The 20,023-nt window shown below is 48.7% G+C and overlaps 1 protein-coding gene across 1 annotated transcript; it reads right to left on the bottom strand.

Annotated features, from left to right (window-relative positions):
- Positions 1–280: 280 nt before the first annotated feature.
- PDIA6 (protein disulfide isomerase family A member 6) lies at positions 281–19,558 on the bottom strand. The gene is made up of 13 exons (XM_054569686.1): positions 19,459–19,558; positions 14,042–14,183; positions 12,251–12,308; positions 11,748–11,874; positions 9,157–9,263; positions 7,793–7,923; positions 7,162–7,276; positions 6,534–6,674; positions 5,706–5,790; positions 5,509–5,581; positions 4,320–4,478; positions 1,136–1,232; positions 281–744 (listed from the first exon to the last, which is right to left on the bottom strand). The coding sequence occupies exons 1-13, from the start codon at positions 19,475–19,477 to the stop codon at positions 676–678; spliced, it is 1,323 nt and encodes a 440-aa protein (XP_054425661.1). The 5' UTR covers positions 19,478–19,558; the 3' UTR covers positions 281–675.
- Positions 19,559–20,023: the final 465 nt, after the last annotated feature.

Genomic DNA, 20,023 nt, shown 5'->3' with positions numbered 1-20,023 from the left:
AGCTGTGTTCCCTCAGTCACTGGCGAAGGACCAGAGGTAACTTTGGGCATGAAACACAGTTCCCAGCTGGCGGCCCCTCGTTTCTCGCCCCCCATGCCACGTTCCCAGAGCGGCCTGGCCTCGCAGGATGCGCGCCCGCTGTGCTGCGGCCAGCGCCCCGGCACCGCCGTGGGCACCACAGGTGTTTAGAAAGGAGACGTCAGGGCCAGACATCCGTCATATTAATTTACTGGCTACACATCAGACTCTGAATTTATGGTGTGGACACTAATTGCATACATTTGTTGGCATTGTCCAAAATATTGTTTTATTCTTTAATGGAAAAAGCCATTAATATTCAAATGAAAGAATCACATTAAAAAACTTACATAAGAAACAGCCTCCAAGAACACCCAAGCAGCAGTCAGAGGGAGAGAGAAGTGTTTCAACCGCCCATCAGCTTTCTTCAAAATGTTACTTGACAGAATACCACCCAATTCACTGGCTACAATTCATAGAATTTTTCATTGTTTTCTTGAGATGCAAAAGTTCAGTCGCAGTGTATTCAAATGACCAATCAAGTGCTACTTCCTGGTTAAAAAGGCCACTGGGAGATCCATCCGATCGCAAGGGATGCCCCTTCACTGCTGGAAAAATCTGCCCCCAAGAAAAGGAGACGGGAATCTGCCGAGCCCCTCACAGCTCGTCCTTCTCCAAGTCGTCCAGCTCCACGTCGCTGAGGTCGATATCGTCTTCCACAGGAAGCTGCGAGACAAAACCACCGTCAGGCCCTGCAGGGCGACTGCAGAGGCAGGCAGGGGACCCTGAACCACGCTTTCACTGCCAGCCATTCAACTCGTCCTCCTGAGGAGGGCGGGGCAGAAGGGCACCCGCGCAAACGCCGCTTCAAAGCTGCGATTCTACATTTCCGTAAGGCAAAGCAAGTGAATTCAAGGGTAAACGGTCACTTTGTGTAATAATCGGGAAAGCAGCCTCGTTATGGACATTTATCTTGGTTGACTGTTAAGAGTACCAAATGCCACACAGTACTTACTAACAGGGCTTGGTTTACAAGTAGCAAAGAGGCGCAGGGTCGGGGAAAAGGCCCGAGAGAGGGCCAGCCCCAGGCCCGCAGCCCCCGCTCCGCGCGGCTCACCTCGCCATCCTGGCCGTCCCAGGGCTCTCTGGGGCTGATGGTGGGGAAGGCCCCGCCCCCCACAGGGGCTGTAGATCCTCGCCCGAAAGACAGCTCCCTGTGGAAAACAAGCCCAGGCGTTACAGGGGCCCGCCGGCGCAGGTGAAAAAACGGCTGAGGCAAGAATGACGTGCCTGTTCCGTTGACAGAGAGGCGTTTCCGACTGCTGTTCCTGAGAAATACCTTGTCAACAGTACTGTCTTTTTAATGAGGGACAATGCCACCAGGCAAGAAATTCCTAAGGCCTCAGCATCAGATAAAACCAGTTACTACAAATAACTTAAAAAACAGCAAATGCATTTTGCTAAAATACAAATTAATTATGTAAAAACTATCAAAGCTGAGAGCTTAAGACGCCAGACAGGCTTTTGGAAAGGGAGCGTCGTCCACCCAGAATCCCGGCCCTCGCCTCCACCCAAGCCCCAGTGCCGGGCGCGCGGCAGCCCTGCCGGACCTGCAGACGGGAGGGCACTTCTGTCACAGCCCGAGCTCTGGGGGGACACGAGAGAACCGCTGGACAGCGGCTCAGGTCTCGCCTTGAGCAGACATCGACAGGAAACCCCTCCCTGGAAGGGTGCGGAGGCAGGCGCAGGCCCGAGGGCAGGCTTCTCCTAAGGGGCCCCCGCACCTGCGCTGCGGAAGGGCGCCGGGGTCGGGGAAGCTCCCTGCAGCGCGGCGGGAAAGTGGTGGCTGCCGCCTGGCAGCTTGCACAGTGTGCACCAGCGGTTCTTAAACAGGGGCAAAGTTTGCCCCCAGAGGGCATTTGGCAATGTCCGGAAACACTTTTAATTGTCACAGTTCTGCGGGGGGGGGTCTCCTGGCACCTAGCGGGTAAAGGCCAGGGATGGTGCCAAACGTCCTACAATGCACAGGACAAAGAAAGAACTATCTGGTCCCCAATGTCAGGAGCCAAGGCGGAGACACCTTGACGCACGTGTGTCGCAGCCAGAAAACAGGGTGAGCATGCTCGAAACCCCACTGCCCCGCCGTCCGCCGGGCTGTTCACGGGTGCGGCACAGGACGGGACGCGGGCCGCACGGAGGGCGGGCGGGCAGAGTAAAGAGGGATTCGGCACAGTAAGCCAGACCTTTGCCTCACTCCATCTATCTAAACTCTACGCTAGTAATAGAAATAAAATAATAAAATCTAGAGCTAGAATGACTCAATTTACTAGGAAGGGGCACAGGCCACCCCAACTCCGGCGGGCAATACAAACCCCGTGAACACTAAAGAGCGCGCCAGCAGCCCTTCACCTCACTGACCAGGTAATTCACCACCTGTCGACATCAGCCTCCTCATCAATAAGATGCCGAGATGCATCTGCTGTTAGATATTTGGTGGATGGGGATGGTGCTCAAAAAAAAATATAATAAAAAAAAGCGAGCCTCCTACTTCATGTTGGCAGTGAGAGTGAACAGATAGAGGGAAAGGTGTTACACCCTTACAAGGGAACAAAAATGCTACGGGAGTTGCGCCTTCAGGGCAGAGTTAACTGCCTACGAAGTTTTCCTCCCCACTGCCACCAACTTCTTCGGATTAAGGGAACCTGCTTTCAAACTGGACAGCCACGAACCGATACAAAATCCAGGTCCTTCCATCACTTCTGGGTGCACAGCTAACAATTCCGTACTTATATTTTCTGGCTGCTACTCTAAGAGGAACACAACATGGCATCTTCAAGGCAATATGCAGGAATCGCTGATGTTGTATTGGGCTGACCACTGGTGCTACTACACTTATAAACTGTTAAAACTCCGGGGGGCTATCCGACAGACTGCACTGATGATGACCTTTTTTTCTCGTTGGTCTTCCAACGGCCAGACGGCGGCAGGCCGGCGGGGTTTTGAGTACAGGGGCTGGCGCGCACTGGCCAGCTCTCTGCCAAGGCCTGGCGGAAGCGGTCTGCTCGCTGGCGAGGTGCTCCGCACACATGCGGCCTTCTCAGGAAACACGTGTAGCCTCACGTGTAGCTAGAAATCGGCACACTGTCACACACTCATTACCACATACTTTCCTCCACTGGGAACCCGGTGGAGTGTGGGGTTTTCTGCTACCTCCACGACAAGAATTTTGGGAACAAAGTAATTGTTTCAAGTTCACAACATGCTACTGTTCCCTGTATCTTTTCCATGAAGCATTTCCCTTCTCTGTACTAAAACAGACAAATGGGAAGAGGAAAACTGGTTGAAAATAAATGTGAATAAAATTAAAGCTGGGGTTAGAACCTGTAATTTTCAGTGAGTCCAAAGGTGTAATCTCCGTTACTTACTACTCTCGTACATCTTCTGAAGGTTTTTGACATTGGAATTAGCATTTGAAAAAGGATGAAGCACACTTTATAAATAGCCTTCCTAGCAATATGCTGTGTCCTGTTCAGCAGGAAGCTTCCCGAGGGCAGGGAAGTCTTTCTAACTGACACTGTTTCAGAGACAAAGAATTCAATCATTTCTTCATGAAATATTTACCAAGAGCTTATTATCAGCCAGTCTAGAGCAGAATGTAGAGATAAAATTTTGTGTATCAGAAAGTCACCCATGTAGAACTTAGTTAAGAGGCATTAATCAAATTACCATTTCCTTGAGCTAAAGTACAGGGGCAACGCCTTGTGTTTGCCTAAAAGACGATGTAGTCAGCTTTAGGACGAGTTGAATAGCAAGCAGCACAGAGAGCTCTCTAAACTGGTCTCTGAGTTCGAGAATCTCGCATGCTGTGGCCTTGTGTTGGGGTCCCTTAAGTAGGCGCACCCATTTTCTAATGACTACACTCCAAAGCCAACGCCTAGCAATGAAAACCGTATCAGCTGAGGTCAAGGGTACTAAGCATGCTCGGGTGGGACGGGGGAGACAGGGCCGCTTCTAAGCCATGAGACCTTAATGAGGATCAGGAAGAGCCAATGCCAACTGAACAGAATGACAAAATGACCTGAGAACAGGGAAGCATTAGCACTGTTCACTCTGGTAGAACACTTCTATGACAAAGAGAACAGAGCACAGGATGATGATTTAAAAGCTCCAAATTTATAAACATCTAATTCTCCAGAATATCTAATGCAAAATCATTCCATTTATGCCTGGTCTATATAAACCTAGTTCTGAACCAAAAACCACAGCAGAACCAACCAATCCAAACCAAACAAAAATATTACCTGAGAAACTCGTTAATGCCTTGCTCACTGAAAGACCCTTTCAGAAGAGCGAATTTCATCTTGCGCGCATTAATGGCTGCCATGGCAGGGTAGCCAAACCCTCCGATCCCCAACGCACTCTCCAGCTCTGTCTGGGCTCCCGCCTCTGTCCACAGCCACCTACAAAGGAAGACTGGTTTTCAGGGCAAAGATCTCTTTCAAATTAGTTAGAATCTAACTAGCGGATCTTAATTAAAGAATAAAAGATTATACTTCAAATATTTTATGTAATAAAATGGGTATAAGAAATAAAAAGGTAGAGGTTTTTTTTTTTTAAGATTTTATTTATTTTTAGAGAGAAGAAGGGAAGAAGAAAGAGAGTAATATCAGTGTGTGGTTGTTTCTCATGTGCCCCCTACTGGGGACCTGGCCTGCAACCCAGGCAAGTGCCCTGACTGGGAATCGAACTCACAACTCTTTGTTTACAGGCTGGCATTCAATCCACTGAGCCATACCAGCCAGGACTAAAAATGTAGAGTTTTCAAAAATAATGTTTTCTAGATAAGCTCTTCAGTCGCTATAGTTTCTCTCTCATGTTCCCTAAACCCTAACCCCAGAAGCCCCCCCAAGTGGATTGGTCTACCTGTGAGATACCCTACCCCAGTCTCCAAACTATTGTCCATTAAACCTCATGAATTTCCTGTCTTTGGTACCAATATCATTTAGGTTATTATGGATAGTCTTTAAAAAGTATAGTAACTTTTTAAAAAAATTATAGATATGTCATCATTATTCAATACACATAAAAATGTTCAACTAAAGACAAATGGCAGGAAAATAGAGGCACACTTTAACAGTTTGCCTAGATCTGGCTGTTACTCAGAAGAGGGTAAAGAAACGCCTCTGTTTCTTTTTTCTTTATCCACACTGCAAGGCCTTACTAGATAGAAGTCGGCTGTGTTACTAAGTAACTTCTTGCTTGCTGGCCTGGGACCCCAACTGCCTTTTAAACTATGGTCCCTATGAGAAAAAAGTATGCTGTGGTTACAAATAAGAGCCTTGTAAATAGCAGACCGTATCACTTCTTTTCTTCCTAAATGATACAAACACAGGAACACATCCTGCAGAAAACAGACAGAGCCCGACACTTTCAAGAAGCACTAAACGTTCCTACCCAAACAATATTGAGACATTAGGTTCAATAACTTACCCCCACATTTTCTTTTTGTACTTGTCTGCCAATTTCAGAAGAACATCCAAGTAAGAATTTCTGCCGGCGGCTCCTGATTGAAACACAAAATTTTAAAGATAAAAATACAGGTGTCTATAGCATTGACTGATTTAGAACGTGCTCGCAGGGCAGGCAGCACAGAACAGGAACGGAAGGTGCATTCCTGCTCCTCGTACCCGTGTCGAGAATGTGGGGCAGGACAGCCACGACGCAGAGTTGATGCTCCTCACACGTCTTCTTGGCGACGTCCTCATTGATGATCTGTGGCGCCCAGGAGACAAGGGTGGAAAACAGGGACTTAGCACCACCACTTTTCTTAAAGAGCAAAGCAGGAGCAAGAGCACAGCTCCCAAATGGCACTTCCTCCCATGCATTCCAGACGCGCCGCCAACGGTGCTCTGTGAGAGGCGCCCGCTGTTCACTCCTAAGCCCCCTATCCGGGGTGGTGGCGAGGAACCTGCATATAGTCTCTGAACTCAGAGCGCTGGGCACAGCCTGGCTCTGACACCTACCGTTTGGATATGCAGACAGACACATTTATACGCATCACGTATTTTTATGAACCTGATGCTCGCTGTGCCTCAGTTTCCTTGTTATAAAATGGAGGTTAAAAGTAGTATCATCTCTAAGTGTTCCCATAAGAATTAAGTGAGAAAAATCTACAAAAAAGCACCAGAACAGAGCCTGTTACATGGTTAGGTGCTCAATAAATGTTAGCTATTATGCTGAGAATGAGAAATGAAAGATCCATTCTATTTTTAAAAAGCATAGGTACACTTTTTCTCACAGTGCAATTATTTTAGTGCTAAAGTTATGAAAAGCAGGAGTTAATCAGAGAGGTTTTGCCCCTTTGGAAGTATAGAAACACTGTCAAGAGCATTTTAAAGGATCAGGAGAAGAGCTCCATTCGAAGAGACAGACGGTGCCCTCACGGCTTCGACCCCCCACGGCCAGCTGACGGAGGCTGGCTGACGGAGGCCGGCTGACGGTGGCCGAGGCTTTACCTCCAGCAGCTCCGGAGGAGGGGCGTTGTCAGAAAAGAGGTCGAGTGCCCGGGCAACGATGTCCGACCTCGTCCGCCCGCCGTCATAGTCCACAGGAGACTCGCCTTTCTGAAAGATCTTGATTGTAGGAAATCCCCTGATCTGTTAAAAGTCAAGTCAGCATTTAATAAGAAATAAGGCAACCTCTGTGGTTTCTAAAACCACCTTCTAGGTATTTTAATGTAACAAAAATATGCCCAGCCTGCACCTGTGTCTAAGGCCCAGCCCTGCTGGTCGGGGGCTTTTAACAACCTGACTGCCAGGCTCGGCCAAGTCTTACTCAAACCCTGGATCTACACTTACTATATCTGCTCTAGAACAAACGGACTAACTTCAAGGGCCCTACGAACAACTTGGAAAACCTTGGGAAATCTAAAGGCTCGAATTAAGCACATAAAGACAGTGAAATACTGGGGAAAAAACCCCCAATAACAGTCCTGACTTCCAGACTTTTTAGTTATAACAAGGAAGTGACTTAAAAGGCTCAACACCCCCGCCCCCCACCTCGGAGGGAAGCCGGGTGTGCTAGATGAAGTGACAGCAAAGAATCTGTGTATCTCACAAAGAAAAGAGCGGCAGACACACTCACCCCATAGCGGCCGGCCAGCATCTGATTGACAGTCGCGTCCACAGCCGCTAGTTTCACTTTTCCTTTCGTTTGCTCTTTCACCTCAGTAGCGGCAGCGGCCCATTCTGGCTCTAGGCTACAAAAAAATATCTTAACTCTCAGTGCAAACACTTTAATTAATGTGCGTATGTCTGCTCAACTCAGTTACATCACACAGGAAAGCATCTTCAGTGCGGCTTCATGCAGGGCAGGGTGCTGCCTTCCGCGCTTGCTCCCCAGGCCTGCCTTTGTCGCCCCCGAATGCGGGTGCCAGCTCCCTGTTACCCTCTGAAAATGCGAGAGAGGACACCCTTGGCATGGATGCCGATGTTCGCCACTCGTGAGAGTCAGAGATTTCGGGTGGAGATACTGGCTGTGCCTAGGATCTGGTTCAGCTCTTTCAAAGGGAGCTGTGCACACCCACTCACACGTGGGATCCCGACAAAGCACCAGCCCGGCTCCCAGACAGAGAACACACTGCTGGCTGCCACAGGCAGGTGGGGCGGGGGGCGGGGGAAGGGGCGCGGAATGGGTGAGGAGGGTCAGAAACAAAAAGACACACAGAAAACCCTAAAGAGAGCCAGACAACAGGCTAGACAGCCCCGTGACTTACTTTTTGCAGTGTCCACACCAAGGAGCGTAAAATTCAACCATCCAAACATCGTCACTATCAAGAACATTCTTATCAAAGTTGTCGTCTGTCAGCTCAATCACATCTTTCTTACTTGAACCTTCACTTCTACCCTGTCAATGTGACATTAAACATTAAACTGCAATGTGACAAAAGCACAGACTCCTATTCTCAATATGCCCATCACAAAAGCTGCTTCTACAATTTAATGAAGTTTTTGAGTTTTCCTTTCAAGTGAGAACTACTTTACTCAAATTAGGGACATTGTGTAATACTACAATTTTTGCTTGGTAAACAATACTTACTTTCAAGTAATCACCAGCACTTTCAGTATAACATGTAACATGTGTCTAAATTCTACCACTTGCAATGTTTCTGAAGAGAAACCTCAAAACGGCTGGCTCAAAGAATCATGTTAATAACACTATTCTAACTCAGACCCAAGCCCAGGACGCTACACATCACTGCACTTACTACCCTTTCATACGGTCTCTACCGTCCAAGAAAGCGAACAGAACACTGAGCCCGTCCCCTCAGTGCGAACCCTAAGGAACAGCCAGGACTGCGGCCTTGCCTTCTGCTGCCCGGGCCCACAGGCACGGAGCTGCGGGGAGTGACGGTGCTCGTTCAACGTCTATGTTGGAAATGAAAGGCAAACACAGAGCCTCTCGGTACGCTCCCGGTCTGTACAAAGAAGCTAGTTGTCCTCATCTCCTCAAAGAGCAAAGGGCCATTTTATCTACGTTTATCATTAAGAATTCAGTATCTTTTCACAAGCTCGTAAGCGTGTATCATGGTTAAATGTCACATTTTATAGAAGGGCATCTAGAACACCAAGCCACAGAACAGGAACTTCTTTCCCTTCTTCCCTATGCATTCATGTAGAATTTTCCACGGTTTTTGGGCTCACTCCTATAGATACAGGCCAAAAGGCAGTCCGGATTTCACCGGTTCGCCCGAAGTCAACCTGGAGGAGCAGCCCCTCCCCCCACTTGGCAACCACGTGAGGAAGGGGCCCGGAGCTGCTGCCCCTGTGGCCCCGACCCTTCTGCCTCAGCCCGGCCGCACTGCCCCCCGGGGTCTGGCCTGGGGCCTGCCGCTGGGCAGGGTGCCCCGGGAGGGACTAGCTACAGCCGCGGTGATTCTGAGGCGGCCGAAGGAGCAGGCTGGGTGGTGAATTCCCTCTGGGGTCAGTTGGCCCAACCTCCTACTATCTTTTAATTGAAAACCCACCCATTTACAGTATTAAAAACAACAATAACAACAACAACAAACCTATCTTCTACAAGGGGTTCACCCTCAGGCTTCAAAATCACACACTAAAAATGGACATGACAAAGCCTTACTTGTTTTCCAGAACTGTATCCGCCACCCCTTCCTGCCAGGCGGTCCTTGACGAGCTGGCGCACGGCGCTGAGAGCAGCGTCCACGATGGCCTCGGCCGTTCTGCCACCTGCAGGACAAGGGCCACGATCACAGGGTGGCGGGGGGGCTGCGTGCCTCTCTGTGCTCAGGCGCCACAGCTAGAGCTCGATAATGACAACAGCCTTTGGGAGTTTGCCAGAACCTACTGGGGGGCGATGAACGGGCTCAGAAGCATGAGGACAGTACTGTACGCCCCGGCGCGGCCCTCAGGGTTCCGACGCAGAACTGTAACTCAGAAAGTTGCATCTTTTTTTTTTTTTTTTTAAAGCTTTTGTAATCAAACTCCCTAGGAAGAGATAAAAACTGAGGCCACCTCAGACCTGGCCTAAGAAAACCCAGTACAGCCTCACTCAAGGAGCTGCGCCCTCCTGGTAGACAGAAGGGCAGGGTGGAGCCCAAAGCAGGCCCCTCCCACCACGCTTTACCTGGAAATAGACCAAGTGAAGAAACAGATGAGCAAAAAAGGCAGAGAGGACACTCTCACTCTAGACTAAGGGTCAGGAAATTCTTCATTATTTACAAAATCAGGCAGCAAGTCAAATACAACCCTACTCTAAACATTTGATGTTTGCAAGTCAGCAAAACAAATTATTATTCTGAAGCAGAAAAGCAGATGTTTACTCAGAAAAGTGAAATTCGTCATTTATCAAACTTCAGAGCTGGGGGTCTAGAAGAAAGGATGCAAGGCTTTCTCTCCAGTACTTTGAACCCCAGTTTGGTGACGTACCAACTACACTGTATTTACCAAGTCACATGTTTACGTGCCCTGTTTCAGCGGTAATGTAGGTTTTCACACACTCATTTTACACAAAAGAAGCAGGTCCAGAGAGTTAAGTACTCTTTTGGGTTGGCCAAAAAATCCATTTAGTTTTTTCCATAAAATAAAAGACACATTTTTCATTTTCACCAGTAACTACTGATTTGGATATTTGGAGGACGTCAGAGATCTCCCACCATCGGCCTCTGCTGGGGAGAGGCCGGGGGCGCTGCTAAGTATCTTCCCACACATGAGACAGCCCCAGAGCAAAGGATTATTTGGGCGAAATGTCCATAGTACCAAGAAAATCTGCAGACCATTTTTGAAACATTTGATCAGTTATAGTATCTCCTCCATACACTGCACAAATCTTTTTTTGCGTTTCAGTTGTGTTTTTACCTTTCTTGAAATAAAGCATAATATGCTGAAAAGGTTGTGTATCTCCTTCCATCTTCAATGTTAAAATGACTGCACAAAAATTCACCAATTTTGATTTTTTTTTCCCAATGCACACTGATATGACAGCTGTCACAATACAATCTAACAAAACTGTTTCGAACCAAGTTAGAGACAGCAAAGGACGGCTAGAGCATCATAGGGAAAATACAAATGGACCTTTCAGCCAGGCCAACATTGAGCTCTGAAGCCGGGGCGCGATGAGGCCGCTGCCACCCCAGCTCTCACGCTCCGGACTCCGCGCCCCTTCATGCTCCCCATTCTGAGAAGGTTCTGTCAGCAGGACACACAGGCCCCCAAGCACAGACGACACAATAACACTGTTCCTCTGGTGTGCTGACACTCCCCCGCCGGCCTGTAAACTTGTTTTTCTCACACAGAGCAAAACTGAAGATGTTTGACTCTAGAAGCTGCCACTTATATGTCCCACATAATAAAATCTTAAAAAACATTTATCAAATGAGCCATAATTTAAATACATTATACCCAATACTTTTTATTGGGACCATGAACATGGCCCAACCTAGCAATTCTGATTATTTGAAATATAATCATCTTTCATACAAATTAGTTTGTGGTATCTTACATGAAATAATAGGACTCTTCTATAAAAGAACACACAGGGTAAATAAATAACATTTAGCTCTGAGAGTCTGAAGCCAGAGTTCTCTCTTCAGCTGCCTCAGTGACTAGGAGCAGATACTCATGATTCACTGACCTACAAACCAGGCAGAATTAGTAGCACTTAGCAGCAGCCTGGGCTACAGCTCTGATGCCGTGTTTATGAGGCAGAGAGGTCTGTGGGTGAGACATGCCACAGCGACACCACCGGCAGTTTACACTGCCTTGCACGTTAGAGGCCACGCTACTGTGCTAGGCCCTTTTTCTAAGGCCGGGGGCGCGGGGAGACCACGGCAAGAGAACATTGGTAAGTCTGTACACAATCTTAAGTGACTGTAAAATACTGAAGAGCTAGTATATTTTTTCCTTTTATTATAATGAGAAAGAGGGGAGCACAGGACATCATTCCTCCATCGTGGCAAAGGCCGTGGGGGCACAAGCGAGTATGAACGACAGTAAAAACCTCTGGCCCGTGTGGCACGTCTTTAATCCTCAGAACAACTCAGGAGAGGCCGGAGTCTCTGTGTGTCACTGCAGAGCTACGGAGACTTAGGCACCAAGGGGCTGAGAAGCTTGCAGGGGGCAGGCCGACGAGTTATAGAACCCGAGCTTTCTCCTGTTTTCCCCACCTGCTCAGATGAGAGTTCCAACCAGGGAAGCAGTTAGCAAAGTCCTTACCCTGATAATCTTCCGGCCTGTTTTTGTTGGATCCAAAAATCTTGATGGTAGGGAACCCCTGCACCCCATACTGACCTCCGAGGGACTGGTGTTTATCTGCGTCAACAGCGCCCACTTTTACAACACCCTGTGGAAATACGGGAGAATTACCAATTTTTATTTCAGCCCGAGAGGATTCCACCAGAACCTTCATCTGATTCCTGTCAACTCGGAGACAAGACAACCAAGGGCAGGGCTCCATTTACAAACAGAATGAATGAAGGCTTTGGTCTGGGAAGCCATTCCCAAGGGGAATGACGGGGAAAACACAAATTAGCCCGTGAAACAGAAGTGACACGAAGAGACACCATAAAAATTCTAATGTACATTATACCTCTGCTTCCTACATGATTATGATGCCAAAAACAAGGGTTGAGCTTCAATATGCATATTAGCTTCTTATACATTAAGTCATTTGCATAAATCAAAACACATAGGTGTATGTGGGCACCTCAGAAACTTACTTTTAATGCAGTTGCCACTTTCTTCCATTCTGGTGTTAACCTTTGGCAGTGGCCACACCTTTCAGAGGATGAGAACACAAAGCAACAGTTAAAGTCTTTGATGCCCAGTTCAAAAATCGCCCACCAACAGTCTGCTGAGTGACAGGCACAGGGTCAGGGTTTGCAAGCAGACAGAGCACCCACGAAACACAGGCCCGGAGGAGCTCACTGTTTGAGGACTTGACTACAATATTTTTTCCTCTTGTAATTTTACAATGTTTCCAAATTCCTGTTCCATTAAATTATGTGCAGAATTTAAACAAACTCTGTCACTCCTAGCGCAATACCTGAGCCTGAATGCCAGTGTGTACCTGGTCACGAGTCCCTCTGTGTGCGGCTCGAGGCTACATGCAGATCCCTGGGCCTTGAGGACTCTGAGCTCCTCGAGAAGGGGTTTGGGAACCTGCACTTTAATAAATTCTGCTCAGGGTTCGTTCTGAAACCTGTGAAGGTTTGATATTCTCTATCTAGTCCCACCTTTTCATTTTATGGATAAGGCACCCCTGTCAGAGGCTAAGCCTCCATGAGCACTGGCCGCCACAGCAGCGTGTGGTTACAAGCACGCACGTCATCCCGGGCCAGTCAGCCTGACACGTGGGGAGCGCAGGCCGCCACCTGGCGGCGGTGAAAGAGCAAGAGGGACACGAGACCACGAGAAGCCTTCATCTTTGGGGAACTAGTATGTGAAAACGTGGTGAAGTAAAATATACCTAGAGAAGTGCTTTTTAAAAGTGACGTACACACAGCCTGTTACGTTTCTATCTCCCCAGGCAGCTACGCTGTTCATTTTCGTTACTTGTAAGACCCGTCCTAGGAAGACACCGTGGTTAGGTTATCCACGGGCGATCTGGTTTTCCTTTTTTGTGAACAGAGAAAATTCTCTCCTAATTGGGTCTGTGAGGACCTAAGACTTGTATTATGTCTCTAAAACTCAGCTCCGTGGCCTTCCAAAGGAAAAACTAAAGCCGTAAAATCAGGCCTTCCTAAAATGCGCCCACTCGGTACGGATGTGACCGACGACCCCAGGTGGGCTTCGAAGGCACGGCCCACACCTCAGAGACCCTCTGGGCCTCAGGCCCCCCGCAGCCCCCCTGTGGGCACACCGGCTGGGGCCGGCCTCCCCCCAGGGCACGGCCGCCTGCTCCTTTACAGCAGTGACAGTCTCATGCGCATTTCGCGCCATTTCCATGGACCCGTCTCTATACTTCTGTTTGTTGGGTTTGGTTTTGTTCCCATTGAATGTTTTAACTACATACTGCATTCTGACTATACATAGTTGTACACCATTATTTTCAATAGTAAGCACATCTTCACCCCACAAGGGTCTTTTCCAACACTGAATTTAAGGCAAGAGAAGAACTGTTAGAGTAAACCAGGTCTTCTAATCACGTATTTCTGGAAGCGACCCTCTTCAAGAAATAGGGTGGGTCAGTCACTGGCTCTTCCCTTTTCTTAGCTCAACATTCTTTCCTCATGAATGAGTTTCCTGTCCGTCACCGTCCTACTTACCTCATCATAAGGATAAACCATCTTAAAATTATAAGGGTTCCCCCCCCCTTCTTCTGTCTTGCAACAATTAGCTACTTGCCTCAATCTCCATGGCCCTTAACAAACACTGTGTGCAGCCTCCCACTTCCCTGTACGTGTTTAGGTAAAGCAGGTAGACTAGATGGCCAAATGAAATCACACTTTTATGTAGTATTTTTCCTTTTAAAGTACCGTGAATGACTGACAATATTTTATAATACTTACCATGGAGCAAAGAATTCTACAAGCCACAAACTATTACTCTGAATAACTTCTTGGTTGAAATTTGATGGGGTTAATTCAATCACATCATCACTAGAGGAATACAGCCCATTCGCTGTTAGAAAGAAGGTACAGCTCACCAGACCTGGAGGAACAACCAAAAGCAGACCATTAACGGCGGGGTTTGTACCGACAGGAAACCCAGGCGACCAGAGTCGTCTTCACCTGATCGAGGCCCTTCGTACAGGAGGACAGCTTGGGCCAGGCCCCTCCTAACCCCCTGACCCCGCCCTCCCAGCTGCTGCGGGAGACCCTGGGATTCCACTCCCACCAGTGGAGCGCCAAGAAGGGAAGAGAGCCCACACTCGCATGCCTTGAGCTGCACTGGGAAAAGATTTAAATGTTACTCTTAGTGCCTTCATTCTCCGCAACCACCCAGTGAGGCAGCACCACCTAACGGGCAAGGAGGCTGAAAAACTGGGAAGTTACATCCAGCTGCGACCTGAGTGACGGGCACCGTGTTGATTTCTTGTGTATATTAGCCCATCATATTTGTTAAAGCTTTTTAGGTTTTTCTTTTATTGTATTTATTGGGGTAACATTGGTTAACAAAATTATACAGGTTTCAGGTACACAATTCTACAAGAACAAAGCTTTTTTTTTTTTGGTATGGAGAAATAACTACTTGTTTCCCTTATGAGACTGGGATTCTCTCACGGTCTCGAGAACTCAAGTCTTTTGAATGGTAATGCTATAAAAATTTCACCTCCTCCTTTAAAGTTTATATATAATTTCATGTTTTCTAATCACATGGTTTTATATCTCCCGAACGACAAATAATGGAAAGTTCCTGATTTTAGCCGAAATAGTTTCCCATTTGCATGACGCTGGTTTTTGGGTTGAAGCAGATACACTATGTTATTAGAGAGATTTCTATCACTGTCTTTTCAGCATCCAGGAGGACGACCACATACCTCCCTATAATCTGCTGATACAACGAATGGAGAGAGAGACGGACCTTCTGCCCAGGCAGCGCGTGCGTCTTTGCCATCGCGGTCACATTCTCACAGGCTTACCTTATATACAGGAGCTTTTTTTGAATAACCCAATGGTAAATTTCTTTTGGAAGGCGTGTACACCAATGTTAGTCATCCTATTGCTAAACAGTCCACCTAATAATTACACAGTGCTTTCAATTTTCCAATCACTTTCAAATACATCAAATCATTTGATTTTCCACAGCACTACTAACTAGAGCATTACTAACTAAAGGCAGAACAAGCCGGGGCCCATCTACGGCTAAACATACATGGGGCAGAGCAGCAATTCGACTTCTATTTCCAAGCTTTTCCATTGAACCACACTGTCTTTTTAGTGCTCCAATAAGGCTGTGTGTGCCAGGGGCATGAGTAAACAGTCATACTGTTCGAGAATACTGCACGTCAATGACGGAGACTGTTAATGGAGGAACTTGAAATCAAACTGCAGACTTTACTGATGGCGAAGAGAAGCCACTAATGTGTTACCACGGGGGTGGGGGCTACAGTCAGATTTGCTTTTCAGAAAGAGTGTCTGGCCGCAGTGTGGGCAGCGCATGGGGAGTTTATCAGGAGAGTGGTGTCCCATAAACCGAGGGAAAGATGGAATGGGCCACAGTAACACACGCTGCTGGGGGCTCATGCCGGAAGAACTGACAACGGCACTGGCCCTAATGACAATGCGGTCACCGGGGACGGGCAGCTGGGGTGGAGCAGAGAAGGTGAGCAACAGCAGTCTGCAGAAGACCGGAGAGTAGGAGGGCACAGATCAGTGAAAACAACACAGACAGTAACTCTTTAAACCAGTTTCATTATAAAGAGCAAGAGAGCGCAAGCAAATGTGGAATAGAAGGATGGTTTCTTTTTAAAGGTGGGAGTGAACTAAGCATGAAAGGAAGGGATATGGGCAGTGGGAAAGGCTAAAGTACAGAGAATCAGGAAACAGAGTAAAATGCCCAGAGTCAGGAGGAGAGGAAGGAACCCACAGTCTGTGTGTGATAGGATGACCTCCTCTTCTGCTTTTCAGAGGATTCATTCACTGATTGGGGGAGGGGGGGAGAGGAGGAGAGGGAAACATCGATCTCAGTCACCCTGATTGGCTGCCCTTTGTACACGCCCCAACTACAGGACCAGAACGCAAGCTAGGCATGTGCCCTGACAGGGTATCAGACCCGCGACCTTCTGGTTTACAGGACACAGCGCCAACCAACCGAGCCACAGCAGCCAGGGCTCCTCTTCCATTTCAAGAGGTGGGAAAGGGTGAGCGTGGGTGAAGATCAGGCCAACCGAAGGGGCTCCCTCGACAACCGTGCTGTCCAGGGCAGCAGCCGCTCGCCGCACGTGGCTGCCCTCACTGAGACGCGCAGCAGGTGTAAAAGGCACACTGCATTTCAGAGCCTTGGCGGGAAATACTCTTGATGCTGATCACATGCTGAAATGGCATTTTGTTCAACTGGTATTTTAGGTATACTGGGTAAATGACTATATTAAAATGAATTTCACCCATTTCTATTTGTCTTTTTAAATGTGGCTACTAGAACATTTTAAATTACATAAGTTTGCATTACAGTTCTATTGGATGCTGCTGTTCAATAATCTTTTCATTGCTGCAGGAAAAGTTAAATAGAACTTGATATATTTAGCGTGGCAAATAAATGAAGAACATGAGCAAAGCCAGCCTTAATGCTAAATAAGCTTGAAAGAAAGACTGGTCCTGGAGAACCTTCTATGGAGATCTATGTCATTTAAAGTTTGGGTGGTGGTTTTTTTTGTAAAAATTCATACACATTGATACTTTTTCAATACGTTGAGTTCATTGTGAAATTTCCAAAAATGGAAAAGCAAAAGAAAAGCCATCAACAGTCCCCTCTAGAACAAGCTATTGTATTTTGGTAAATATTTTTACTGACATCTCAATGCAACACAGGTCTAAAAGTTTATTATATTTATATAAATGGGATCTTTATATATCTATTTCCTTCTATAACCTTTTATCACTCGAAATAAGGTACAGATATAGTCTATGTAAGTCCCTGTGGACTTCTTAGCGCCCCCACGTGACCTTTTCTACCGGTATGTCATGCGGCCAATCCACTGCCGACAGAATGGTTCCTGTTCTTCACTCTTAGCAGGGCAGGGCTGAAATGCTTTACTACCCTCCCTTCAAATGAACACGACTAGTTAAAGTCGTACAGGGTGCTGGGGCTATGGCGAACATTTTGATGCATTTATCTGCTGAACTACCCTCCAGAGACTGACATCTTAACTAAGAATAACACTTCTGTGATGCTCTGTGCCAGGCACTGTCCTAAATATTGAAAACATATCAACTCATTTAAGAACTATATGTGGTATGCACTGTCATGGTCATTTTTAGGCCAGAAAATGGAGACACAGGTAACTTACCTAAGGCCGTATAATTAGAACTAGAACTTGGTTACATAACCCAAATTTTTAACCAAAGGCCTGGAGACTGCAGAGCCCTAATGCCAAGCAGGACCGTTAAGTAGTTCCTGGCAGGAGGGTTAGTCAGTCTCTTCCCTCCCTCCTGTCAATCCGAGCAGCCCTAAAAAACCCTAAAAAACACACTGCCCTCTTCAGGCTCAGCCACCAAAGGGATGGTCCATGACTTTTACCCCAGGGAATGTGCTTCCTCTCCATACCAGATGGTCATGCCTACTGACACTCGCTAAGACAAGCACTTAGACTTCCCCCCTAGTAGCGGTGTTGGACTTTTGCTTTTTAACACCTGCCTGGTCCCCACAAGAGCCGCCCCTCCGTTTAAGTGGCTATCCAATGGCAATGCCTTGATGATAAAGCTTCAAGACCTCAACTCCCTAAAAGGCAGCATCACTTAGTAGGGTTGGCGGGAAATCAAGCACAATCAACAGAAAAATAGATTAAAAGATGTATAAATTCCAACAGCAAAAATACAGCCAGTAAGACCCCACAAAAACCCTCAAGAAAACAAAAAAACTCCGCGCCCACTTGAGATGATAAGTGCTGACCAATACGGTTCTATTTCTAAAAAGCACATCGCTGTTCTGCTCCCTGGTCAGGAGCACCTATGGGACACTGGGACAGTGAGCATCTGGACTGCGGGCGAGCAGATGGCTTTGCCCTGATCCTCCCGGAGTGGAGGATGCTCTAGACCCACGTCAGTGGCATTTCCGTCCCACCCCTGCGAGCGGGGCAACGGTCCCAAGGCAGTCATCTGGAAACCAAGAGGGCTCCCCAAAGGCTCCTCACATTCATTAAAATAACGAGTTCACGGATAGGACCACAGCCTCTTTCGGAGCTCAGCCTGAGTTCACTTGTGGGCAACTTTCAGACAGAGAGTCAACTTCCTCGCATCTATTCCCTCTGCCGCAACACAGCAAATGTTTGTATCTTGTTTGTTCTCGTCAGACGTGCATTAACTCGTCGCTCCTGACAACAGCTCTGCGGAGTACCAGCCCCGAGTGGTTGAGCAACTCGCTCCCCGTCCGTCACACGGCCAGGCTGCGAGGCACCCCGGGGTCGCGGGCCCGGGCTTCCCTAAGGACCGCAAGAGCACCGTGGCTCGGACCAATAGGAGCCCACGAAGGACGGGATCCTCAACGTCGCTCACATAATTCAAGAAAGCCTGGGTTCGATTTAGTTTTTACAAGTTTGATCCCATTTAAAGCACTCTTGCATCGTCAAGCAGCTTTTGAACGGCACCGTTCCCTTTAGAGGGCAACTACCAGGTCTGATGTCAGGACTGGGTTTTGATAGTTAAGTTTTTCTTACAAGTAGTAATTCCATAAAACAAGTGGGGAGGAAAATAAGACGTGCGAGGAGTACGTGACTCCCGTACACACTCGCGCCTGAGGTCCTTTTTAGGTTGCGCCCCCACACGCACCCTCCGCCAGGTATCAAGCCAGGCTGATCTCAGCAGCTAAAACGCCGCCACTGGCCCCCGCTCTCGGTCCCGGGCTCGGGGACGTCCCGGGAGGCCCAGCCCTGGGGCCTCCTTCACCCCGCCACGCTCGCGTACAGGCTCCCCCGGTGTGGGGTGCGGACGCCCCCCGCCAAGGGTGCCCTCCCCTCCCCACGCGCCCCCGAGCCCACCAGGACTCCGCACCTCCGCCGGAGAGCCCGCGCGGGGGCTTCGACCAAGGGCAGCGCCCGCTCCCGAGGCTTCCCCAACCGCCCCTGGGGCTCCCCAACCAACCCCGGGCTCCACGGGCTTCACGGGCTTCCCCGGCCGCGTCCTCGCGCGGGCCAAGCCCGCAAGTCCCCACCCCAAAGAGGGCCCAGCCGAGGCCACGCGCCCACCGGCTACCCAGACTGCGGACCGCCGCGAGGGTTCGGGCCTTCAAATCCCCCCGCTCCCTGCAGAACAAGGAGGACCGCGCCTACCGAGCACCAGGCGAGCCATGCCGAGTGTCTGGGCCGCCGCGCAATCCTGCCGCCGCCTCAGCTCTACCGCGCCGCGCCGCGCCGCGCCCCCGCCGCCCCACGTCCCGCCCTCGGTCCGCGCAAGGCCGCGGCGGAGCACCGCCGTGGGGGCGGGCCGGAAGACGCTCGCCAAGCCGTGGCCGCGGTTCGTTGGTTCCTGAAGGCTTCGCTCATTCGTGTAGCCAATGAGGAGTGGCCGGGTAGAGGTTACCGGTTTGGTTTTTTTAATAGAGGCGGGGCGAGCGGCGGAAGGAGGGACTTGCTGGGGGAGGGACTGTCCAACCTCTCCTTCCCCGGTGGCCCTCTGTCCCTGCCAACCCACCCCTGGGCCCTTGGAGTCCACTATTTGGTTTTTCTAATCCCTCGGTTCCTTACTCTCTCCTTAACCCCACCTTGTCTCAAAGGAGCCCTTTCCAGCCCTCATTCATCCTTCGCCTCCCCGTCCCTTATTCTCTGTCTCCTGGGAGGATAACTTTCTTCCGGCCCTCGGTGCATCTCGGACCTTATTAAATTACATTAATTTTTC

Source organism: Pteronotus mesoamericanus, unplaced genomic scaffold, assembly GCF_021234165.1.
Source record: "Pteronotus mesoamericanus isolate MK-2021 breed Mesoamerican mustached bat unplaced genomic scaffold, CSHL_Meso_final contig_101, whole genome shotgun sequence".
In the NCBI taxonomy this organism is placed as follows: Eukaryota; Metazoa; Chordata; class Mammalia; order Chiroptera; family Mormoopidae; genus Pteronotus; species Pteronotus mesoamericanus.
The sequence above is the reverse complement of the archived record's forward strand: the minus strand, read 5'-3'. Positions and strand labels throughout refer to the sequence as shown.